The sequence below is a fragment of the Molothrus aeneus genome, chromosome 1 (genome assembly GCF_037042795.1).
Source record: "Molothrus aeneus isolate 106 chromosome 1, BPBGC_Maene_1.0, whole genome shotgun sequence".
In the NCBI taxonomy this organism is placed as follows: domain Eukaryota; kingdom Metazoa; phylum Chordata; class Aves; order Passeriformes; family Icteridae; genus Molothrus; species Molothrus aeneus.
The window spans coordinates 19,879,997-19,907,389 of record NC_089646.1 but is presented as its reverse complement, the minus strand read 5'-3'; the positions used below and the strand labels follow the sequence as shown (position 1 = coordinate 19,907,389).

Here is a 27,393-nt window from a genome sequence, read left to right as displayed (position 1 = left end):
CTTAATTTTTTCAAAATATAAGTTACAAAACATTTCGATTTCTTGTTTCAGATGGAACAAAAATTTCAAGGTATTGAATCGGATTTTATCTTCATTAATGTCTTTCTCATAGTATTTTCTAGTTGAGCTGAAATAGGAGGCATTACAGAAATTCTAAAAATTATTGCTACACCTAATTTATATCCTAGCATTAATCCAAAGATGCCTAATAAGAAAACTCTATTCTGCTTATAAAAATCAGAATACTATATTTTCCCACTCATTCTAGAGAAATAAACCAGATGGAAAAATTTGCTGTAATTCAGTTAAATGGCACTTCTACATATTGGAGCAGGATTCTCGAGAAACAAATAAATAGTAAATATATTTTGTTATGTCTTCCAGAGATCACCCAAGTGAAATATTTGTGCTTGTGGAGATCTAGTGGAAGAAGGTAAATCTCAGTATAAAGTCAGCACTGAATGATGCTCCAGCTCTTTTATGCAGTCAAGTTATCTGCTAGGCCCTATTTAGCTGCAAGTCTTTGGGAATTTATACCTCTAAATTGTACTGTTTTAACTAATTGCCAAAGTAATTTTGGTTTATTCAAAAAGAATAGTGTTGATACTTCGAAATTAATATCTGGGATGAATTTTGGGTATAAAGACAAGTGCAAATATCATGTGGTGCCTGAGGCTCCAGTGTATTTGAGAAAACAGTATTTGCTTTTTCACCATCAGTCATGCTTATCACCAGTTCAGTATTGATATTGCTCACTGAAATAATTAATTTGAATAAAATTAATCTGGATGTGCTTCTGTGTCTATTCTTCTACTTCACCTTTCCTTATCATTCTCTCTTTCTTAATTACTGTTTTTAGTTTATTTTTGCTGCATAGTTTATTTCCCGTAGCTGGTCACAGTATCTGAAGTATTTTCTTTCTTTTCTGTTTTGTGAACCACTTTTTATCAACTTTGATCATTTTACTTTGAAATCCTTTTTACTTCTGAGTTTTTTTTCATATATTCCTTTCTTTATAAAATATTTTTCAAAGAATGTCTCTTTACCCTATAAACTTATCACATGAGAAAGGACTGTCATTGTTATAAATTTCCCACCACATCCCCCTGCAGCTTTCCTTTCACCTGAAAGATTTGTCTCCAGTAGAACATATTATTATGTAAGGATACACTGGAGATAAAAGAGCAATTCAAATAGTGCAAAACATTCAGCACAGACAGGACATGGAATCTCTAACACCGTGTCATCTCACCGTGGTGGAATTGTGACTATAGGAAGTGCCATTTCCCAGATGCTATGGGTTGAGGCTTTTTTCTGATCTTGTCATAATTCTTGACTTCACCACACAGGTTACCAACAAAAGGGTCAGATTTACCTCTTAGGACCTGAAGTACAGTAAAATTTTCAGTGATTGTTGGCAGCTCTCACTTAGGTGAAACATTTGCTTTGAAATATCATAATTCTTCCAAGTCTCCCCATTGCTGTGTAGCAAAGCACAAACTAAACCTTCTGTAAAGGTTGTGCATAATCCTTATACTGGGGAAGCTTTCACTTGCTGTGAAAAAACAAATAGAAGAAACAAATCCGAATCTGTGAATTATAAGACAGGTTTTAGCTTTACATTTAAGCCCAAGGGTATTTTTAAAAATGTGTACAAAGGCATCCCAGTACCCTAAAACCTAACCTCGAAGAAGTTAATTTGGAATTTATTTGAACCATCATAAGAAATCATAGAGAATGAGACATAGCAACATCCATCCCTTTAGATCACCTTTCCTTAGTTTTCTAGAAGAAATTATATTCCAAAAACTGTGTGACAAAGGAAATTTTATTCAATCAAATTTAAGATAGATATACTCAGAATTTCTGGTCAGCCACAGCAAGAAAAAGTACATCTAGAAATATAAACTGTCTCAACAGTTCTGGATGTCAGGGAAAGAGTATAAGAAAAGGGGAACTATGCTTACTGTTTTACCCCCAATACATTTCCCATTGGCAGCCATTTGTAATTCAGTCTTCCTGAGCCATGTGTAGTCTTGGAATAATGATCCTCAAGTTCTTTCTTTCCCTTTGAACTTATCTGTTCTCCTTTTAACATCAGGGAAATTTTTAATATTCAGAAATTAAATTATATGCTGCTGCTGCTTATATGAATCTAGTCTTACATTCATGAATAGAAAAGCTTTAGTGCTTTCTCATTTAGGCCTTGAAAAACATGAAATCTTTATTTCAGCCTTGGTGATTCACTCTTTTGTGTGGTGGGCAGGCTTTTCTTAAGATATCTCCATAAAGCATTTTCAAATCTCACAATAGATGCATGCTATAGACCCACTTCTGAAGTTCCTTCAGAGTGAAATAATTTACATTGACTTCCAAACAATAGCAGAATTTATGCAGTCATACCAAAAATTTGTGATAGGTACAGTTTCAAGCATCAAGATGAGAAGGAAGGTGTCCCAAAGGACCAGAGCTATAGGCCATTCTCTTTGTTCAAGGTGGAAAGAAATGAACATTATAACTGGCATCTCATTTAAACTCTATTTATGACTGTTTATAATTTGAACATAGCAGAATGAAGATAGAATCTAATACTTTTTCATTTAATAACTTAGTAAAAGAATAGTGACTTTGAAAACAATTTCTGAATAGCTAGATAGTGGAAAGAGAGAAAGTGGTAAAATAAAAATCTATGTAGATAATCACCTGATAATGAGTCAAGGTTTTCAAAATCAGTATTAGTCTAAAATACTATAATTTTAGATGATATGTGGTATCTTGAAGGTATCTAATTTTCAGGAAAAAAAAATGGGAATAGCATTTCTTAGAAGTGAATCCCCTAGTGATTTTAGATAAGAAACCATAGAGCAAAAGTACATATGTGTGTAAATACTAATGTCATAACGTCTTACCTAGTTATAATTTGTTTCTCACAATATATATTCATAGAATGACAGAATATCCTGAGTAGGAAGGAAGCCACAAGGATTGTTGAGTTCAGTTCCTTGTTCTGCACAGAACCATCCCCAAGAGTCCCCAAGAGAACATCCCCAACCATCCCCAATGTGCCCAACAGCATTGCCCAAATGCTCCTTGGGCTCTGTCAGGCTGGTGCTGTCACCACTGCCCTTGGGAGCTGTTCCAGTGCTCAACCACATATTGAGATTTTTCCTACCTATTTTATCCCCACTTCATGAAACACACTCTTCAAATCCTAATTGTTTATAAACCTCTGCTGCTTTTCCTGCCACAGATTTCCATTTGCTTCAAATCAGTCTGTGTGTTTATATGTAAAGACATAATCTTTAACCACATTATTGAATACTATTTTTCTCAGAGCTCTCTTTTCTTTTTCCAACACAGAGATGAGACATAATTGAATATTTTTGGTTCTCTGTGTACATTTTTCAGATGTATCTTTGACTGCAAAATTTCTTATCTTGATGAAGAGTTTTTCTAAACAACATATAGCTATGGTGTCCAAATATTTGAAAAGTATTTGATAACTACCTTCATAACTACTTCTTATTGCATAATGTCATCTACTTGACAAGTAAAAAGAAGATGGAATAAAAAAAAAAGTGCTTCTGTAATTTTGATTAGTAGTTTGGAAATGTCCAAACCATTATCAGACTCAAAAAAATAAAAAAATTCCTGGATTGACCTAAAAAGCAAAATATGAAATGGCCAAAATTATTCTCCTGTGCAGACCCTAAAATGACAGACTAGAGACAAGCTGTCTTGAATTAGGACAATTTAAATAGTAGACTCTAAAATGAGTTATATCCCCTTAATCTTAACCAATCCCTTTCCACAAATAAGGAATGAACATTAGTAGATATAAGTGAAAAAATACCATTTACCTACAAGTGGAATAGCAAAAGGCAAAAAAAAACCCCAATAAATAACCACTAGATACAAAGTTGCTAAATCTCAGGAATACCACAGGAGCAAAGAGAGACCCAAAATGTCAGAAATATCCTTCCCAAGATGGTTCCTGTGTATCTTGAAAGACAGAGGGAAAATGGTGCCAGCTCTCTTCCCAAGATGATGCTCCCCAGGTGGCCCATGGTCTGGGGGGCCAAGGGAGAAATGGTGATGCCCAAAAAGAACCTTCCTGGGAAGGTGGCAGCTTACAGAGCTGCCCTAGTGGCAGATGAAGAACTGCCAGCATGTGTGGGGTCAGCTCTGCCACCCTCTGCTTCCTCCTGCCATCCACTGCACTCTGCTGGTGCTCATGTCCTGACCCACTGCTGTGTCCACTGTGTCGGTGCTGACACAGGGTGAGCCAGCCCCATGGGACCAGCTCAAGCTTCACTGCCTATGGAATTTGCAAGATTCACTCTAAAGATGGTTTCTAATTGCAAAATGCTGCTCTTCCAAGTTGCTACAGTGGCAAGCCCAGAAACCAAAGCAGCCCTTTCGAAAGGGCAGCATCCATCTTCAGCAAACTCCACCAAGCAAAGAAGGGAGTCAGCTTGGGTGCCCTGGCCTTCTAAAGGGACCAGTATGTCCCACCTGCCCCACAATTCTGGTTCTGGATGTGCTGGGGTTTAAAGAGACAATAAGAGATCAATATGAACTACAATGACAGTCAGGGTTACCCATGACAGAAGCATAACAGGCGAGATCGTCAAATTAAACAGCTCAGAAGACAGCCATTTGCAAAAAATTTTATATGCTCTCCAGCACTTGTAGTAGACCCCATTTCACAAAAAGAAAAGCATAAATGACATTTTTTATCTAATTAAGAGACAACAACCCAAAAGGTAGAGCCGGTGTTTCTTTGAGCTTTGTGCAAAAAAATAGCTGTGTAGTGCAGAGAGAATCTTGTTGAGGGGTGAGCAGGTGTATGTGTCCATGTGTCCATATGTATGTCCATGTGTGTGAACCTGTGTGTCTGTGTGTGTGAAAGTGTGCCCATGTGTGCCCAAGCATGAAACAACACAGAAAATTCTGCAGCAGAACAGGACTCATCTGACAAAACCTTAGACAGTCTATGATCCTTCTCTGAAACTCCCAGAGCCCAAGAGCTGGAAATACTGGAAGGGTTAACTGCCTGAACTGCTAATACTATAGTGTTAGATCATGGGGAAAAACTCTGTAGAGGAGACTTAACTTCTGATTTCTTTATGTTGCAGAGCCAGGGGAATCACTGTTAGCTTGTCTGCTCATGCTTGCAGTGAAGCAGAAATCTCTCTCACATGGAGTTTCTTTCACAGGGAGGGAGAAAGAAGAAACTCATGGAGTTACTTTCCTCAAGGGCAGGAGATGATTCATGAGAGAAGTTGTAGGGGGAGACTGCTCACAGAAACAAAGGAGGGGAAGAGAAAAGCAGAATGAGTAGTAATAGAGGACTGGAGATATCAGGGAAATTTGTGAATAGGTTCTTTAGTCAATTAGCATTTCCCTGAAACCAATCACTATATGCTTTAGGTCCATGTTGCTTGGCAGAGATAAGGCATTTATGCATATTTAAAGACTAAAAATTGTGATCCAAACATAGTACCTTAGAGAGCTTCTTCAGCCTGTTCTTGTACCTTCCAGTGCACAGACCTAGCCAGTGTCAAAAGCCAAAACTTTTTGTGGATTTCACAGAAAAGGAACTGGGAATAATTTTAGGATAAGATAATTGCACTGTATAAACTAGGATAGTTATTGGCAATCCCTAAATGCAATTATGTTGTGTGTTTAACTTAATAATTATACTATCTTTGTCCAAAACTTTCAGTTACTCTCTGCCTTCTTATAACTTGTCCAGAATACTGAAATCTTCTGAAGCAAGCTCATGCCTTTTGGGAAATTAAAATTCTTCCGATTTATTAATAGTGTATTAAAATACTTTCATTAATATTGAACCTCCAAACCCCATCTGTTTACAGCAGAAAACTTTCAAATCACACAGATTATACTTTTCCTTGCTAACTTCATTCATATAAATCAACATATTTCCTTGGAGGGAAGGAGAGAAATAATATTTGGAATGAAATGGTTTCATGATGCTATATTAAAGAGCAGAAAATTTTCAAACTCTTCCTTATGTAAAACCTACTCATCTCCTCAATAGGAGTAATTCTTCAGCTCACATTTATCTCAGAAATTGTAACCACTTCATTTTGTCAAAGACTAAAATTTCACAGCTTCTCCAGTTTGTCATTGCTCCTAATAAATAAACAAAACAACAAATCCATGACATTAGCAGGTATAGCTAGCAATCGTCAGAATATTCTTAGCAGAAATATGGCAAACGTTGCCATATTCCTGTCACAGGTAGTGTGTTCCTGCCAGAATTAGTTCTCTGAGTGAAGACTAAATCATAGCTTGACTTTACTGGCAGTAAACCTGTCTGTTTTCTATTATGTTTGTATGTTAGCAAACTGTAACCATTTAAAATAAATTCTGCACAGACATACAGAAATCTGAAGTCATTGGGCCATGTTCTGCCTTTTTTAATTCTGGCTTTGTCATGGGGTCTCCAGGATCCTTTCCAGCACCCTGCCCCATATCTCTGTCTTCTCATGAAGGGAAGAGGATTGAACATTTAATTGGCCAGACTCATTCCCCGCCCCACCCCGGCCCCTTATTTTTTTGTCTTTTTACAAGCTTGGAAATAAACCGCAGGAGCTTTATTGTAACAGATAAAAACACATGGAAAGATTGTTAAAGTATTTGTATAGTTTCAGTCCAATTAATGTTTGTAACATGTTTGCTTCCTTGCAGCCACCTTGAATGGGCTGATTTCATGCCCTGGTCCAATGTTTATTGAACTGAAATTGAGGACTGACATTTATTTCAAATTAATTAATGCACTGGATTGGGCCCGTAATTAATTTATACTCTTTTCTAATGAAATCTATGGGAGGGAGTTATTTTTGACCTCTTTAAGCTACAGTTAATAGGTCCACTGTTTTTATTACATTCACTAGGCAAATTACTTATGCAAATATATCAGACAGGTTGTTGGTTTTCAAGGGTCTGATGTAAGGCCCATTAAAATCAATATGAGTTATCCCATTTACTTAAATGGACTTTAGAGCAAGCTCTGATAAACCTGAGGTGATGCTCCCTAACAGCATAGGTGATCACTTTATTTCATGCTCCCAGGTGCTGACTTTAATGGCAATTTCCATTAGACTTAACTAAAATTCACTGTTACAGGTGATATATAAATATAAATGGAGACCTATTCTGCACCAGAGATCTTTGTATTTGAAGAGGAAAGGCAGAAAAAAGGAGGATAGCCTGGAGGTGTTGCTTCATTCAAATTAAGCATGTTTGTGTGCTGCTTGCTGTGGTAATGACTGTGTAATACAAACATTTATTTTATATTAGCATTTGGGTAATAGCAGTTCTATGGTTTTCTGTGACTGAATGCCTGTGATTCATGAGCAAAATATTTGCAGTGCCAACCTGTGAAGCCTTACTTTACAGTCAGGAAACAGGATCATGCGCTCCATGGATGACAAAGACAATAATACAGCAAACATAAGTGTACAAAAAATGCTCATCAAAGAGCAGTAAGCCTTTAACAAATCCATATCCCACAAATATATAATTGTGTCCTTGAAAATGAGCACTTATTGACTTAAAACTTTTCATATTGTAAAGGCTCTTTGCTCCAAAATCATCAGCTCATGAGCTCTATTTACTGTAAACATGGTTTGATGGTAGCACATTGCAATAAAAATGTATTTAAAAGCACCTACTTGATCTGACAACAATGAAATTCAGATACATCCATCTGTAGTAATTGCAGTTCAAATAACAGTACATACCAAATTCTATTTGCTTTAAACACTGGTCTGATTTTTATGGTTTTTTTATATCTACCTCAGCTACTTAATTTCTCATAAAAGTGTGAAGGTGCATGTGAGGTTGCACTTCTGGTCCATAGATTATAACTCAACCAGCACAGCTGTGTGAGTAAGTTTCAAAAGACATAGGACCAAATTAAAATGTCAGGTTTTAGGACCTAATTAAAATGTCTTTTTTATGATGTAGATGTTATATGCACATTTTTAAACGCTTTCTTTAATTTTGGTTATTTGCCATATGTAAGGTAAAAATAAGTGCAAAATAAAACACTGAGTGCAAAGTAAAGTAAATAAGGACATGTACTCAGCTTTCTACTTGAAAAGTCATGATTTCTTTAGCTATAATGGAACATCAACAATTTACTGCTGTTTTTCATGTGAATCCAAATTCAGACTCAGTACTTTGCAGTGCAGAGGTTATTTTTGCTGATTTTTTTTTTTTTTTTTTAGTTTGCTTTTCATCTGTGTGCAAATACTGAATTCTTGAGGATTTTTTGTCGTGCTTTACAGTGAGCATGCAGCCTGGATAAAAAAAGCTAAGGCTTTTATACTGTCTTTCTTAGAACTCATAACTTTCAGTAGATTTATCTCTAAATCCTTAAACAGTTTCAAACAGATAATGCTTTTGAAAAAAGTTACCTGTACAATGTCTCCTGCACTCCTGAATGTGGTCTGAAAATGAGAGTCACACGGCACTCAGGAGATGAGTGCTGCCTTGGGAACATCTTTTCTGCATTTGAGAAAAGGTGAGGGAAACATTTTCTTGGCATGCCAGTACTAGGCAATTGTTGAATCAAACAATATTAAGTGACAGAAAGGATGTGTGGGCCACAAATGGTCCAATTTGCATTGAAAAGCCTTCACTTCAGATTCTGCTGTTTGAATGACTTTCATATATACATACAAGAGGAAAATATTAGGTTCACAGATACGCTAAGTTTAAAGTTAGTTTTTATTGCTAAATTGTGTGAGTGTACTACTGTGTGAGTCAGCACATGGAGGATGTTTCTGACGATTCTCTCATTAGTGCCAGCTCATTTTTCACTGCAAACCACATTGTAGTGTTAACACCTCAGTTTAATTCTTCACAGTGGCAAGAAAACAGAATGAATATTCCCACTTTTTAAAAGGAAATGTGTCAGTAGCAGATACTGCAATGATGAGCTTAAAATAAAAAATTACATAGACAGTAGTTTTGAATACAAGTAATTAGTTTTGCATTAATGTTGCTGGAGATTTCAGTTGGAATTAGTTAATTATTTTCTACATTTGCATATTCTTAATTAGCTTTTTTTAGTAGTTAGCTATGTACAAATTATTGTTTTGATAAATTTTCAAAATTTTTACCAGGCACATTTAATTTGTAATTAGGAAAAACATTTATAAACTATTTTATGTAAAGAAAATAGATTGAATTTTGGGGTAGAGTTTTGGCAGACCATGGCAATAACAACCTCTTATAGAATGGCAAACAGAGCACAATTTTTCTATTGTATCTGAAACCAAACACATGTGAACTAATTAACATATCACATGAGTTAATTAGCAAGGGATACTCCTATGAGCTTTGAAGTACATTCTCATCTCATGCACTGTTCTGATCTAAAAGGATTTTACTTATTTCAGGGTATGACTTTAGATTTTTTTTTAATGTAGTGCAAATATAAAACAGACCCATGGTTAACCTAATACCTAACTCAACCTGGACACATCTTTGCTGCCCTTGGTGAATATTGCACACTCTAATATAATTGCTATGCAAGTCAGGAAGAACTTCATCCTAAAAATTATTTTCTAACAATCAGAGGGAATAATGATATAAAATAGTAATAGAAAATGAGAATGGAAAATTATATTAATAATAATAACAACAGAAAAATAATCATCCCTATTCAAAAAGAGCATTCAAGCATTTCTCTAAATACTGAATTTGGCACAGGATTATTTACATGCCTAAGCTCATTATATGATTGGGCTCATAAGGCTAAACTGATCAGGGTTACAAAAGTCTGAAAATAATTTTAAACTCAAGGCCAGATCCATAACAAACAACACATTCAAGAAATGTTGAGCTTAAGAGGGGATTTCAGTTTACAGAACAAATTTGGGTAGAAGCATGTGAATAAGCATATCAAGAACAGGAAATTAAACTGGGTCAGAAATGCTCACAAATGTATTATAAATGCAATCTCTCCTGCAACATAAACAGGCAACCACAGCAAAGTCAAATATATATTGTATCTGTGTGGAGTTAATTTCCATAGCATCAGAACAAATACAGAAAAGCTAACACAGGACTATGCAAGGACAAAAGAATGTGTATAAACATAGAACTGACTGCAGCTTAAGTCATTTTCACTGCTTAAATGCCCCCTAGGCACTGTGAGAAAAGGGTCAGAAATAGGAGAAAGAAAAAAAAGTACTTTCAAATATAATCATACTTTTTTATTTTTTCCCAGAGCAAATACAAACTAAAAATAAAAATAATTTTTTCTTTTTACTCCACTGTGCAAGATGTGACAGCACTAGTTCTGTATCAGTGGAGAGAGAATTATGTTCTCCCAATGACATTCCATCAGTATCTTGGCAAGATCATGGCCTTATATATAGTTTCTATACAACAAAAAAATTCAGCATTTTCATGGGTTACTATTATTATCTGATAAAGTATGGTACCAAAGTAGAAAAAAATGCAAAATCTAAAATACTTTTAATCTACAAAATCAATCCACTATATGATCTGAATGTCTATTATCAACTACCTAAAACCAACTTCCATAAGCCTTTTAAATTTTATTTAAATTATTTTGATTAAGATTATTTTGACTAACACATTTATAAAACACATATGAAATCACAATCTTTTCAATCCCATGTAAAAGTTCACATCTTTGAGGTATGCATGGCTTAATTCTGAATATAAACAGTACAAAATATCACTAGGTTATTATTTTCACCAAGTCAATAACAATTTTTGTTATTTTATGTTTACATTATATCCAGTGAATCAAATACATTTTTCTAGTAGAAAGATTTAATTTAATTAGGGGCGTGAAATATTGTTAGGCATGTTCTATTGTATGAAGCTATTCAATTATGATTTTCTGATATAAAGTCAACTTGAAAATCAAAAATTTCTAATCTATAGAGGGTCTGTATTAAATAGAACTTTGAGCGCTTTCTCCTTACAGCCGCTTCACAAGCAACTGGATGGTAAAATAATGCTGGTATTCTGTTCACCTGAATGCATTAACAGTTCATTCATTTGTACAAAAAGCTATTGTTATTTGTGATGGTGGTGGTATCCTTGAAACTGAGCGTGTTTTAACAAAGCCCTCACACTGTAAAAGCCCAGTCTGGTATTGCAGAATACACAAACATACTGATATGACCAGTGGATTAAAAGTCATAAAATCATGCCACAATCCATCTATTCCCTTACAGAGTGTCATGCCTTAATGCAGCAGTAACATTGGACATCTGAGGCCAGACAACAATGCTTGCAGCATTTCAAAAGACAAGATGAAACCTACCCATGACTTTTGTGCTTGTCTCCTTTGCCTCAGCTCAAGTCAACAGCAAAACTTCTGCTGTTTTTTACAGAGGAAGTGACATTAATTTGTCTTACCTTGTCTCTAATGATCATATTATATTTTTTACTCAGCTGCTGCAAATTGACCTAGAAAGATTTAAAGTAGGGAGCTAAATTCTGGAGATTTTTCTCTTTTCCCTGCACATAAAAAGTACAGGAATCTATCACATTGCTTCCCTGGGAGATGCTGATGCTATAAAGAACACAACATTAGCACAGCCAGCTCCTTAGAAATTAGTTTCCACAAATAGATCTTATGCTTCTGCTGATAAAATTCACTTGTAATGGTTTTCATAGGAAAAAAAGAAAGACTTAGGTGTCTGGGACAATTTATTTATATTCATGATCACAAAAAGCTTTCCCCATCATCTTCTTCTTCCACAATGCAAGTAAGCATGGAATATATTTTTTATTTATTTATTTAATTTACTTATTTTTTGTCAGCTGTCTGAATTTGTTAAAGTTCAAAAGTAAAAACCGCATTTTTCTTTACTTTTATCCTGGAAGACTACCTAGTACTTTAATTTAATTCTCTTTCACATCAAGCTATGCTAAAGAGTCAGAGTAATAATAAACTAGATCAGTAAAAGTTTTTATTGTTACTTTATAAAAATATTTTTCTTAATTTAACTTACAATTATAACTTGAGGGTTATTTTAAGGCTTTCCAGACAAGGTTTATTAATATTTTGATATTATCCCTTTTATGTGTACATGGCAAAAGAAGAAATAGGATCAAAATAAATGCTGAACTTGAAATTTAGAAGCAAATTGCTGCAACAACAATAGAGCTAATATTAGACAAAACGTTTTTAATACTGTGTTTTGCACTTAGGAGCTGTGTTTTTATAAAAGTTGGGTTCCTTTATTTTAAAGCGTTTAGTGACCAAAATCAGCTGCATTCCCAGCAGTTCCTGTCTATCTCAAAGGCAGTATGAATGACTACTGAAAGAACAGAATCCCTAAACATTCCTTTTCCTCCGCTAGGATCAGCGGATCCCCACCCTCCCACCTGCAGCGGTGGCGAGTTCCCGTGCGCGTACGTGCCGCGGTGTTTGCCCCTCGCTGCGCGGTGTGACGGGGTCGAAGATTGCACCGATGGAAGCGATGAGATGAGCTGCCCCATGGAGATGCCCACCACCACATCCCCGGGCTCCTGCAAGGCAGCAGAGTTCCTGTGTCCTTCCCAGGGCTGTGTCCCGTCCCTCCTGCTGTGCGATGGGGTGCCCGACTGCCGCCTCAGCGAGGATGAAGCTGGCTGCCGTAAGAGACGTCCATGGTGCTGGTTATGGCAATGGTCACTCACCCGCCCAAACTTTCTTCCCTGAGTTCCAGAAAAGAAAAAGATCAACACAGTGAAGTTTAGTGTAAAATCCATCATTCCCTTGTCAAATAAACCCCTATTTGTGTCACATATAATGCATTATTGCAGAGATGTTTACATTTCTAAATAATTTTGCCTATGCATATTAATTTCCTTGCTATAATTTAGTAAGTGTTTTAAAAAACTTCAGTTGTGTTTCTGTTAATATTTACAATCATTTCCATATTTTTTCCTTAAATCAATCAGCTGCATTTGCATTGCCTCTTTAACCTCTGATCATGATATGACAGAAAGTTAGGCTTCCGCAATTCTGTTATTCAGTAACATTTAAGGCAGTCCTGACCTTTCAAGGATTTTGAAATCAAGTCTGTTCATGAAATAGCAGCAATCTCCACCCCAAGCAAGGAAAAGGGCTCACAAATATAACACAAGGTCAATAGGCTTTGAAATGTAACTGCAATGAGATGCCATGGAGAAGCATCTGAAACAAATAGACACAAAAGTAAGTGTCTGCCATTTAAAAATGTTTCAATATTAGCAGGTGAACTGAGGCCAAATGTTTCATTCCAGGAATTTCAAAATAATTAGCTACACACACACACAAAAAAAAGGCTTTTTACATATAAACACTTTTCTTCCTAAACCAGTCATGCCCTAAAACTTTTTTAACATTTTTCTCATCCTTATCGAATGAAAAATATTGTTAAAAAAATATCATTTTCCAGGGGATTAGAAATTCATGTTCTTTACTATTTTCTATCAAATCTACCAAATATAAATGTAGGCTACTACGCATGCCATTTAATTTAGCAAAGTAGTTTACCAAACTGGCATGGATTTGACAGACTATCTGTGTAAGTCTTTTGTTTTGAAGTGAACTCTGTGGTTTTGTTGGCAGAAGACATGATTTTGGAGATAACTTTGATGTTAAATTCTACATACCTCAAAGACATGCAGAAATTTTGCATGTTCCTTTCTTCAAATAAACCTCTCATGGGTAATCTTCATTTGACCTTTTTTCCTCCTCAATCTGTCCTATGGTAGAGACATCCATGCTGTATTCTATTACATGTGCATTCCAACTCCACACCACAGGAGCTGATGTGGAGCCTCAAAATTTGAAAGCCAAAAGATTTCCATGATTTTGTGTATTACCTAAACAACTGCGATATTCCTTTGTTTTGTTTATTTTACTGCTTTGACTTCAAAACAAAACCCAGGTGTTAAGAAGAAATTAAATCCTGGTCTATTCAACAAAAAAATATTCTCCATAGATATTTCAGAACTTTGGGTATCTCAGTCTGAAGGAAAATTAGTCAAGTCTGTACTTCATTCTTACTCCAAAATTTGGTTCATAGTAAATAAACATGCAAGCCTTGATAGTATAAGATAGAAATACAGAAGCAGTAATTCTTGTTTCTTCACTGAAGAAGATAATTTAGAGAAGCAAAGCAAAGCAAAGCAGAGAAGAAGGCAAAGCAAAAAGAAAATGATTTGTGCTTGTTTGGAATTAAATCAGTGGAAAGCTGATTAGTGTCACAGCTGGTGCTGAGATCCAGCTGTGTGTGCCATGAGAGCACAGTGTTTAATCTTTAGCTTCCTACTTTTAACAGGTGAAAACCCATAGAAGTTTGTCAGCTGAGGAAGGTCAGAGAAAAAAAGTAAAAATCTCAGAAATTTCATTCTTTTACTGAAATTTATGCATGATCTATAAAATGGATTGTTGTGCTAGTAACTCCAACCTATGTGTACTCTAATAATAGCACAGATTGAAAGTGGGGATTTATTTTTTTAGATTTTAGATGGATATTCTTTTCCTTGGTGCAGATCAAATCTGCCTGCTCATTTTAGAAAACTTCAGTTTAGGAATTTACTGACACTTTCCATTTTGTGTCCCATAGCAATTTTATTCATTTAAGTGCAAAACAAAACACTTTATTTAAGTGTAGAACTTAAAATGTTCTGGGTTCTGAATTCAGGAATTCATCAGGAAAAGTTTTCTTTTGTGATAAAGACTAGTTGTCAAAATGCATCTTGCAGAGATTAAGGAGAAAGCCCTAAAGGAGGCCAGGACAAAAAAACCCCAACCAAACAAAAAACATTGGTCAAGTCCCTACTAAAAACACAGTTTCTACCACAGAAATGCTTTTCTTCATGACTTAGGAATTTATGCAGACAGAATTTCCTGTAGAGTTCACATAGCAGTCAGGTTGTACCACATTATGCTAAGACTGTTTTATACCTACTGATGAAGTGGAGTTTGTTACTTGCTGCATTTAACAAAAAAATTCTGGAGCTATTTTCCAGTTAAAGATGTTCTACTTGGCTGGCTCTCTTCTTGTTGACAGTTTTAGTGGAGGGTATATTACCTCACCTATTTAATCTTTTATTTGCCTTATTACAATACTAAGGGTGTAAACCAAGCATATTAACACCAGTGGGATGTATACATTAGTTTTCCACAGACCAACATCCTTTTCCACCTAATTGAATTGCTAATAGCAATGAATAAAAAGTCATTTCTCAGTTTTCTGTAGTGCACCAAAATGAATCTCTTGTAGTTTTGGTAAGTGTTAAATACCTATGAAATATTAAAATTTTTATACTTTCAAAGTGGCTGTGATATCATTATGTCTTCTACTGGTTTAATTTGCACCTGGAAAATTAAATATAGATGAAAATTGGATATTTTTATTTTCATATCTTTACTGTTTTTAGTGCCTCCATGTGGTCTTTATATTCTTTACCTCAGCACCAATAACTTGGTGTCATTGTCCTTAAGTGCAAAATTTTCAATGGTTTGGTCCGTTGCTATGACTGTTCCCTCTGTAATGTGTTAAAATTATGTGTAAACAAATTGATTCCATCATTCTGAAACTAGTTTCTGAATGAGAGTTAATTATCTTTGCTGATACCTTTTTTATGGGTTTTCTTTGGGATTTTGCAGTATACACTCCTTCACAAACATTACATGGGAAAATTTGGTTTCTGCACCATCTGTGCTCTGTATTTGTTTACTTATTTAGCATCTCAGTAGTAAAGTTGCATGTCTTTGAAGATGAAAGCTTGGAGAGGTCACACAGATGCAAGTTTGCATCCTACAGTATGAATCAAGTTTTCTGCTAGTTTTTGAACTATGAGAAAAAAAATACAGCTGATAATAACAACCATGTTACTTTTCATTTCAGCCATTAAAGACTGTTCCAATGGTTCTTTGTTATGTGCATCAACTAATCAATGCATACCACTCTCCCAGCGTTGTGATGGAATTGTAGACTGCATTGATTCCAGCCTTGATGAGTCTGGCTGTTCAGGTATTTAGTTTTGCATAAAAATATCATTTGAAACAAAGAAAGTGTAGTTATTTCCTACTGCGTGTTTTGGCAGTCCTCAAACTTGACTAAGGTTCCTCTGCTAAAATTTTGTCAAATTACATTAGGCAAGAATTTTCCTGATGAAAGTATGACCCAGATGAAAGTGGAGAGAGAGAAAAAGATTAATAATATGCTTAAAATCTTAACATCTTCATAAGGGGTGTTTCTTACCATATCAACACATTGCTCAAAAAAAACCCCAACCCTTTGTAGTATACTTTTAGGACTTCCCTTGATTTAGCCTGTTGAGTTAACCCATATTGTTGAGTAAAAGGCTTGCTTATTTGTGGGTTTGTTGTTTGTTTTTTTCCAAGTGTATTACAAATCCAGGTTGGAAAATAAACTAAATAGCATCTGTTTTAACACAGTGCATTTGACAAAATATTCAGGTTTGATTTGTAGTAGTTAAATGGTGGAGAAAAATAAGTAGAGGACAATAATACATATTCAAAGTGAATTAGATTTTTATTAACAAAATCTAACAAATACATAGATTATGGTGGTATAAATAATTTAATCTAGATTCAAAATGTCCCTTTCAATTACATAAAGGTACTGCAGCTCTTCCCCAAGACAGATATAAACTCTTGACCAGTTCTGTGCTGACAGTACACTGCCAGCTTTGCTCAAGCTGCATTCACTGTGAATTTAACTTTCTCTTTTTATAATTTTTCTGAGTTTTGTGATAAAATTCACAACACATATGCATTGCAATGATATAATTCATTATAATATATTAAATGTCTATTTAAAAATTAAAGTTTTTACAAACAGTTATTGGTAGGAGGCATCCACAAGTTTCTTTGGGAGTGAAATTTGACCACAAGTATTGTGCTCACTATCTCTCATAGCATCATGAAATGGTTTGGGTTGGAAGAGACCTTAAAGATCACAAATTTGCAATGCCCCTGACTTGGGCAGGGACACCTTCACAAGCCCAGGTTGCTCATGTGAGAGAAGGAATCATATTTCAACATTAAAAAATATCACTTCTATAATGATGAGAGAATTCATACTTGGTAAATTTGATTTATAAAAATTATTTCAAATTAAAAGAAATTTATACTGAAATTAAGTAAATATAAAATAATATAGAACATAAACTAATAGACATGCATAACAGTAATTTAAATTCTTCCACTATTTTTTCCAGAAAGCAGACCTTTAAGTAAGTAATGCACTTTTCAAAATTTAATCCTGACACTGGAGGTGTCTATACTGAATAGCATTGTTATATGCTGCAATAAACAATTTCATTTTGCATATATTCAAAATTCTATAGGTTTAATTAGTATATTACCAGTTCTTTTCATACTGAAGAAGATTGAGGGGATTTTTTCTTTTTTGATTTTGAGCTTTTTCTTGCTGAAACAATCTAAAACTAAGCTTCAGTAAAACTAAATTTGATGACATGGAAATCCAAATTAAGGGACATCAAGAGGTTTTAAAAGAATATCACTAAGTACTTCAACACCTTTTGTCTTTTAAAGCCTGATTTCCCTCATTCTTATGATTTAAGTGTTAAAATTCTGAATATCTTTAAGAAAAGGGTTGGTCACAAAGAGTGTCTGTTCACCAGCCCTATACAAAACCTATTACTAATAATGTAGACAGGTACTAATTAAATATTAGATCAATTCTTTCAGGTCTTATTTTATATATTCCTGTTGTTTGAAAATCAAGTAAGTGGCAAAAATTCTATTTCTTGAGTCAGATGAAAATCTCATTTGAGAAAAATGTGTAGCTTGTTCAAGTGCAGCATCAGGATTTCAGTGAGCTCAAGACCACTCCATTGCTTGTAATATTCTTATGACTTCACATTTGTATCATCAAGTCCAGATCTAAAAAAAAAAGAAGTTTTGGAAGTGCTAATATCTCAAAAGGTCAGGTGTGAATATTTTGCCATTTTGAAAATCAGATAATGAAAAATGTTGTAATAAAGAGGGGGAAATTACAATTTTTACCTTTATGTTTGCAGCTTGTCCTGAAGAATACTGCAAAAATGGAGGAAAATGCATCCTCAAAGATGACATTCCATTATGCCAGTAAGTTTCATTGGCAATTGACTTGTGCTTGAGTTTGGAGAAAGCTGCTGTTGAAACAGGTGGTTTGCTCCCCAGGGATTGAAATTATATTTGGTAGAAGTGTATTTTAAAAAGTCTCTGTATGTCTACACAATTTTTATTTACACTTAGTGAGTTAAACCACATTTTGAGAAGAATGTTATTTATCAGATAGAATTTTCTGTAACTTTTATCTTTCATTTCATGAGACAACCTGTTGGCCTGACACCCTAAGTTTTCTGTCTCATGTTTCATTGCAACATTTCAAAACATATATTTCTGTGCCTTAATTGCAGCAGGGTGGTGTCTACCTCAGATGAGATTTTACAGCAGGCCACATACTCATCTTCATCTTCCTGTTAGGCATTTGGAAAAAAAAAGGGCTTTTTCCACCTATTCCCCCCAAAAAAGGGGTTTAAAATACGCTTTCATTTTTTTCTGGAAATACTCTCTGGTTAAAAAAATAACGTATACAATTCTGGTGTAGAATGTATGAGCCATTAGAAAGAGTCTCAGGATATCTGAAGCAACTCATTTACACAAGATATCACTGTTTCTCTTTGGGAAATTAGAGGAGACTTTCTACATGCAAAGGAAGTGATGGTATGTGTTATCATGCTTTTGTCCTTCACATGCTTCAGTGGAGCTTGCCAGAGTTTGCCAAATTACTAAAGAAGTAACTGTTTTATCACAGTAGCTATCTTAGTCAAGATTAGATGCTAAGGTTTGTCTCCTGGTTGCCAGGAGATGCCCATTAATAAGCCTGCTTTGTCTTTCAAGAAAGGTTTATCCTTGATTGGATGAAGAAATGTAATATATAACATAGAAAATATGGGGATATTCATATAGGGTATTTCAATTTGGGTCTCAGAAAAAACTGTTAATCATCTGCAGATTTCCCTGTCCACTATAATAGAACAGAGAATAGTCTCTTGACAGAGAATGGCAAGAATCTTGGAATTTCATCAAGGTGCCTGCTTCAAAATTTTTTTGAACACATAGAGAGAAAGGTGACAAAAAAACCATAGGGAAAGATTTCAGAATTAAAAGTCAGCAAAAAATAAAGGGATTTGCAATAGGAGGTTTGTAATTTTTAGATTAAATCATTGATCAAAAATAAAATTGCTTGTAGGGGCAAAGCTCTGGGGGAGTAATTGAGATTTCAAGTGTACAAGAGAATTACGAGAATTGAATTTCTGTTCAGACTTGCAAGAGAAAGTAACCCAAACTAGCAAATCTTTTTTACCCACAGAAATAAAAGACAGTTGGAATAAAACCAGTAAATTAAACTAGTAAGTAGGGTAGTTTGCCTCAGCATTCAGTAAGAAACATATTTAATTCTGATGTAATGCACAGGCAATCAGAGGCACAGAAAAAAAAATCCTTAACTGGGCGGTTAACAAAACTTCAAAAGCTGTCAAAAGCTGTACTTGCTTGTGTTGTGGAAATTGGTCATCTCTACTCAAGAATGCCAGAACACCAGTGCATGTTGCAATAGGCTTTCTGAAAACTGCCTGTAGGGGAAGGGGCTGGAGAACTACAAATGGCAAGAGTCTGATATCAATACCTTTCAAGGCTTTATAATATTTTTAAGGAATTACTTATATATATAATAACAGGAGAGTTAACCATAACTAAGATAAACTTCTGTTTGACTTTTTGAAATTCCACATCAAGACCATAAAAACACCAAAAAAAAACCCCTCCAAAATATACCTGAAATAATTTAAAATGTAGAAGTATTTAGTTTTCAATACCCAGGGGGAAAACAACAAAAATACAGAACCAGAAACAAACAACTCCCCAAAATCCCAAAATAACTGAACGAAAATAGAATTTTTCATGAAAAATATGCTGTTTCTTTACCTTTTAGTTCTCAGTTTTTATTCTAAGTCTCCTGAAATATAAATGATAATTTTAGCTCAAAATATCTTCCTCCCTTGAGAGCAACTGTTCTTCTAGACTGCAGGATAGGTCAGGAGAAAAAGCAAAGTGTTCAAGAGTGCAGAAAGCCTGTTCCACAACAAGGAGACTCTTGAAAAGAACAGAGTCCATATACTGCCCTGCCACAGAAGTGACAGAGTCTTCCTAGACACCCAGAGGCAAGTGTGTGGTTATCAAAGTGCTTTTAGAAGTCCCTGGGTTTGACTGATACTATTCAATGACACAGTGGAAAAGGAGAAAATTTGTTAACACATCCTTTTCTTACAATTTTATCTGGCAAAATGGATTCTGATCTTCCCCCATGTGAGATGATTGTGCTGCAGTTTCTATAAAACAAAACCTGAGTCTGGAGTTTAAAAGTAATTCTCAGGCCTCCCTGAGAATGTTGGTTTAACAAAAAATTGGAGTGGACAGCTCTCAAAGCTTCATTTGTTCCATCAAGTCCCAATAAGAACTGAAATTGCTGCTCATTTTAGGTTAGTTTGAGCTACACTGATAGAAAGGAATAGACTTTCTGGAAAACATTTTTGCTGGTGATAACAGCTGAGTTTTTCTGTGGTTTTAATGCAGCGGGGTTGAAGTAGTTGACTGTATATGCTTCTTCCAGTAGTTTAACCTGCAAGCATGGGAACAGTGAATTTGCAGTAGCTGCTTAGGCAAAAGAAAGCTCTAGCATCTGAACTATGAGAGACTGAAAGCAGACAGTAGATTTTATACATTTAGTGCTTCTCCAGTTCCTTTGATGCTGTATGTTTTTACATGTGTGAACGTGTGTAGCTTAGAGATATATATATATATAAAGTTAATATTTAGGGCACCATCCTGTCTTTCAAGAGGATGTAACTAATAAGGATCAGTAGCAGTGGAAGGTGAGCTCTGACATCCCTCTCTGAAGAAATGTCTGTAGGCCTGGTGGAAACGAAAGCAGTGGATACAAGATAAAATTTGAGTATATATTGGAGTGGGTAAGAAAGCTGATGTATCAGATTGCTGTAATTTTTGTTCATGCTGCTGAAAACAGCTTCTCCAGGCTGGTGCATAATGACTGCAATAACATCAGTGGGATGCCCAGTGTTTGAGAATGTGACTGCTTAGTTCTGGTGGATGCTCTCAGTAAGAGTATGTGAGTAAATGCAGGGCACTGGTGCTTGGGTGATGGTTATCTTCCTACTTGAACAAAACACAGCTTCATGGCTGTCCTGCTCCTGCTTGGTATTTGTATTTTTGAGTTAGCTTTGAAAGTCACTTGCACTTGTTTCTGCTATTTGGTCAGGAAAGTAATTGGGGTGCATGTAGAACACATTTGTCTTGTACTTTCTATTTCATGGGTATTTTCTTTGTCTGCCAAACTAGATGGAGCTTTAATCTGAAATTCTATGGCCACTCTCATTTGACAAAATGTGATTCTCATTTGACAAAATGTGAGTCCTATTTGTCCTGACTGAGGTCTCTTCTGTAGTCAATGTGCAGCCAAGTGGCTGGTGCTGGCAATCAGCTACTATGATTGCACCAGCAAATCATGATAATTTGAGTAATAATGTCTAGAATTTTTGCAATTTCCATCCTCCGATTTCAAAATAATTCCTTTGATTATATGTATGCCTTCTCCAACTGCTTGTCCAATGTTTCTTTGTGTTTGTTTTATTTTTGCTTTAAACTGAGACCACAGACTCCTGGAAAGATAGGAGAGGAATGTAGAGGAGAACAAGCAAGCTGGGAAAAGTGTGTTTCTAACACACTAAAGAGGAAGGGTGAGGCTTCAAAGATTGTACTAGTATTGAAAGAAAAAAACCAAACACTGAGAACAGAAAAAAAACCAAAACACCAAACCAGACTCTTCAAACATGCTTTTCATTCTCATCCAACTAGACAAAAGTCATATTAAACATGCACATTCAAAATTTACTAAAATTCACGTATAATAAATATTAAATCATCATCAAATCATCAAATGGTTTGGGTTGGAAGGAACCTGTAAAGTTAATCTAATCCAACCCCCCTGCAATGAGTAGTTTCATCTTCAATTAGATCAGGTTGCTCAGAACCGCATCCAACCTGACTGTGAATCTACCACATCTCTGGGCAATATATTCCAGCATTTCACAAAGTTAATTATAAAAATTTCTTTCTTATATCTAGTCTGAATCTACCCTTCTTCATGTTAAAACCAGTATTCCTGGCTCTGTTTCTGCAGGCCCTACTAAAAACATAATTGTTTAAGTTGGAAAGGACATAATACAATGCTTGACTTTCCCTTTATTTTACACAAATATTTTCAGCATAATATACCAAATTTCAGAGTAGTTACATGAGTAGTACTAAAGAGCATATGAAAGCACTTTTATTCTTGTCTGAACTGTAAGAAGGTTCTATCCTTTAGCAAAAAGAAAAAGTAATTGTTTAATTAGTAATTGTTTAATTCACTTAATTAAACAATCAATGAAGATTAGAAATAAATCTTCATTAAACAGTTTTTAAATTCACGGAATATGTAACATCCATCTAACTGGGCTGTGGAGATTGAAATTGCAAGGAGACATTATAAATAGAAAATTAAATATTATTGTCTTTTTAGTTGTGTATCTAAATGCTGATTTGGCCCAAAATACAGAAATGGAATTATTTTGTTTTTTCTTTTGTGTGATAAAAGGAAAGATTACTTTCTCTTTTGTTTCTTTTAGAAAAAGAATTGGTTTTACAGGGTAACCATTCAGAGAAGTGGAATTCTTGTCTATTCTTTTTAGAAGAGCTACAGGTTAATTGGTCCTCTATTTTTTACTTCTTTCCTTGTCATTTTTTGCAATGAGCTTATTATGTTAACATAATTATCTGTTTTACATTGCAAACAAAGTATTTAATCATGAGTAGTACAGTAGCAAACAGTATTTCACAAAATTAAAAAAAAAAGGGAGTGCTTTTGGTAGTTGAAACATTTTTTCAGAATCTGGTTTTGTTTTCAAAATACCAGCTTCTAGTAAGCATGATAAATTTTTGAGGAGCCCTGCAAGTGGCATGCAACATCACATAATGTCTTGGTAAACTGTTCGATACCTCTTCCAGTTAAGTATCATATACGGCAAAGGAGGTGAATCCTACATCCTCACTGGACAATATTTTTCAGTGAGGAACGTAGGGTTCTTCTTGGTTTTTTTCCTAAATATGTTTGACCTTGGATCTACTCTTACTTGTTCTGCGTTACTGGATTTTGAGGACTGATGGTGGTAGTTATCTTTAAAAACTAAAGTGGGAGGATTTTTTTTATATCACACTGGATGTCAGGAAAATTGAGTGATAATAGTATTCCAGCCTAAGAAAGTAAAATGTTTGGAAGCATCTGGAATGTGATTTGATGGAAATATGAACTTTAACACTGATGATACAGAAACACCAATTAATGAGTAAAGAGAGTTTATAAAAAGAGAAGAAAGCAGTTTCCATTTCAGCTACATTTTCTCCTGCTCCTCTCAGAAACTCCCACCTCAGAGGGAGGATTGCTGGCATAGCAGCTGCTGATTCACTGCAGATTATTAATGGTTCAAACAAAGCAAATTGGTACTGATTTCACTTCTTCCCTAAGAATTTTCTTTTAGGTTTACTGAACAAGGGGGACATGGGTAAATTGATAATGCTACTCAGGAAAGTTGTAGTCATATAAATCAATTGTACATAGAGGAGCAATGAAATAAGGATGTAGCCATGAATCACAAAAGCCGTGATGAGTAGTCAAAAAGATAAGACACTGAAAACAAATGTCATGCTAAGATTTGGATTTTGGGAAGCAAAGACATATCTACAAACATATAGCTGGTAAAGACAAGGGTTTTTTTCGTATCTTTCCTTTACCCAAGTCTCATTTGAAAAGTGATGCTGATGAAAATTAAGTAACAAATTCAGGTTACCTGAGTTGGGTAAAATTAGGAATAGGAAGACAAGTTAATACATCTATTCTCCAGAACAAATTAGACACAATTTGTCATGAAAGAAAATACACAATACATTGATGGAAATGCATTTTAAATGTTTGCTTACAGAAAACTGTTTCCTAAAGTTTTTGTTCAGTCTTGATCCTTTCTTATTTAGAAACTTTTCACAAAATCAAGATGCTTGATACAACAATACTCTTGCCTTTTAGTTTTTCACGTTTTTAACTTCATGGCCTTTTCCAAAGGAAAATCCCAGGGGGATTGTGGTGCAATGCGACAGAAACTCAGCTGCAAAAATCTTAGCATTTGGTCTATTTTGCAATAGTTGGGATGAAACAACTTTTGCTTCTCATGCTGATTGCCTGCTCACAGGATGTTCAGTGATCATTTCTCAACACAAAAAAAAATGTAAAATCTTTTGAATCCTTCATATATCAGAATTTACAAAATACTCTTACTTCATTTAGAAAAATATATGTCAAATTTGTTTAATAAATTGGGATTTTTTTCATTTAGTTATACCAAGTGACTTCAAAGTAAATACAGTTGGACAAATCATTTTTATCTAGTGAGAAACTTGCCATTGAGCAATTATCAATGGCATACACTGGCTATCTTTTGTATTTAGAAGGAGTTTACTTCAAGTGTTGCTCTTCTTCTTCCTCTACAGATAATAGTATGATCCTGAGGTCAGCTCTTTATCACACTGAAGCCAGCTGCTTCATGCATTTGCAACTTCTAGAAATGAGGAAAAAAAACCCTGATATTTATCTTAGTTAAACCTAATTGAATACACAGGGCAGTGTGCCACCTTCTGCAGTGAGGCAGGGATATGCTGTGAAGCTCTCTTGTGAGTGGTCTGAATCAGGTGATTGCTTAATCCAATGATTTCAGAAGGAAACTTTTTCTGGTTTTCTTATTATAGAACTAAAACAAGGTTGTCCCTATACAACTGCTGAAGTTTGACTGCAGATAATTGAAAACAAGATGTTAGAGTCAAATAAATAAATACAACTGAAGAGACACAAAGGATGGTCTCAAAACACATTTCTGATCACGTCTTTTAGAAATCTCTGACATTTGATTCAAATGCAAATCAGACTTCCTCATTTAACTCTTCAGTTTTGGTCTTTTTTTTACAGAAAAACAAATTTCAAGATATTTTTAAAACTGAAAACAAACTAAGTAGCTTATAGTCTTTCTCTGTTTTCCTGGGGTGAAATATGACTGTGACAAATGAAATAAGTTTTGCTTGAATGACCCATTGATAGAATCATAGTGGAAGTTCTTATTTTAAATATGGCCCACAGGTCATCTTGGAAAACAAACTGTGAACTACGTATTTTCAAATTGCCTCTTCATGATATGTTTGCTTGGGAGGGAGATTTTTACCTGTAAAGAAAATCAGCAAGGAATTTATGGGACAATTTTAAGTTAAAGAACTTGATGAACACTTTGTACAACCTTTTCTTGCAAAATTTTGGAGTTGAAAGGTGCTAACACAACTTTGGGAATAAAAGTAACTGCATGTTTTATTATAAAGGGTGATTTTCCTACATTATCAATGTCATTGCAAGTCTCAAGATCAGAGAGAGAATTATATTTAGTGTCTGAACAAAATAATTGATGTTTTAATTTGAAGATACTATAATCTAATTGAGAGGGGTATAATTTAGTAGCTAAAGTGAAAATTACTTGGACCTACAATAATGATTAAACGAAAAAATTTCTCCTCAGAAATCAGCAATGGTTGGATCAGCAATGCTAAAGTTGCTGAAAGGATTCAACCTCTCTGATAAATATCCTACATTTGTCTTTTGATTTTCAATTCATTCTTTTAAGAGGTTCAAAGAAAAATGAGGAAACTGCAAGGTGTAGGAAACCACAGCTGGATTTTTATTATTACTAAGTGCAATGAACCTTTACCTCAGAATGACTTGTACACAAAACTCTCGACTTTATTACATTTAAAATTCAGGCCATAGGTTTGTCTTCAGTAAGGAAAAGCTTAGGATGTGGGAAGTGTATGTGTAGGAGAGGATGTATTTTGAGTAATGAGAGATTTTTTTATGGGAGAATGTTAATTAATGTTAGATATTGGATATTTGCCAAAGTATGGAGGGTCCCCTGAAGGGCTACTCCTACAAATACCAGATGCTCAAAAATAGAAAACATGGATAGAAAGCTTTAAATCAAAACATTTTTGTTCCATTTTGTTCAAAACAGGAAAGAATAGCAGTAGAATAATAAATACTTTTCAAAAGAGAGTAAAAAGGGAACAATTGAGGAAGTATAAACAAGGATTGCAAAGATTCTTGTTCTCCAGCCACTCCTACTTCACATTCATGTGGCTGTCTTTTGTTGACAGAAATTTAAAAACATCTGGGTATATCTATTCATAGGCACATAAATTGCTCTAAATTTTTGGATTATATTAAGTCAAACAATAATTTAGAAGTCTGGGTTCAGATAGTCTTACTTAGACTGAGTTATGATCTTTTTTCAAATTCAGTCTTCCTGGATTTAAGTGCAAATAAGAAGCAGCACTTGGAATGGAAACCAGTATTTTCACTCCCTAAGATTACACCTGCATGTCTGCATATCAGACTTTGTTGCCCAGAATGACAATCAGCTCAGTGTTAGAGTCCTCTCCATAGGAGGCACCTGGAGGCTGCCAGTTGGATACGCCTAATCCAATACAGAATGTGCCATAAAAGCTGTAAGGCACGCTTCTGGAAAACATCCATATCATGAAGCATGTTGACAAGAATTTAAAGTGTGACTAAAATGAGCACTCTGATACAGATGGGTCTGGGCTGAGGCTGCCAGGAAAGATGGGAATGGCGGAGGTCTGTATTTGAGGGTCTGTGCTGTTGTGTAAATCATGTAGAAAAGACATACATCTTGTATTCTGTACCAGCCACAGCCTGACATTTGGCCTACTCAGTCTGACCCACTAGACACACTGGTGTCACAATGTCATCAAGCTATCTTGCACGTTTGCAATTTTCCCTCTTGTTCAGTCAGGGAGAATTGAAGTCTCAGAGAATTATGCCTTTTGTGCGGTTGCTAGGTGGCTAAGGGATTTCCTAAAAACAGCAAATTCTACTACATTAAGAACTTTTGAACTTTTCTTGCCAGCGTTGACTGATCTGGAAAGCTCCACGCACTTTAATTTTAAACACATACAAACACTGAGGATTTTTCTCAATGCTTGGAAGGAGCTTTTCATGTTTGCTATTGCTCTAATCAGCTACTAGGCTACATCTCTAAGCAGGAAGCAGTAACTATGTGCTGTTCCCACACAGAGACTTGTGTGTCCTTTGGATAAAAAAGTACACATACCTTTAAGCTAAAATAATT

General features: G+C 35.0%; 1 protein-coding gene across 1 annotated transcript in view; it reads left to right on the top strand.

Moving 5' to 3' along the window:
* MALRD1 (MAM and LDL receptor class A domain containing 1) overlaps positions 1–27,393 on the top strand; it is a 234,717-nt gene that overhangs the window by 171,990 nt on the left and 35,334 nt on the right. The window contains exons 33-35 of the mRNA XM_066548719.1: positions 12,390–12,665; positions 15,915–16,040; positions 18,079–18,145. Coding sequence (XP_066404816.1) covers positions 12,390–12,665; positions 15,915–16,040; positions 18,079–18,145 — 469 coding nt within the window. The remainder of the gene's footprint in view (positions 1–12,389; positions 12,666–15,914; positions 16,041–18,078; positions 18,146–27,393) is intronic.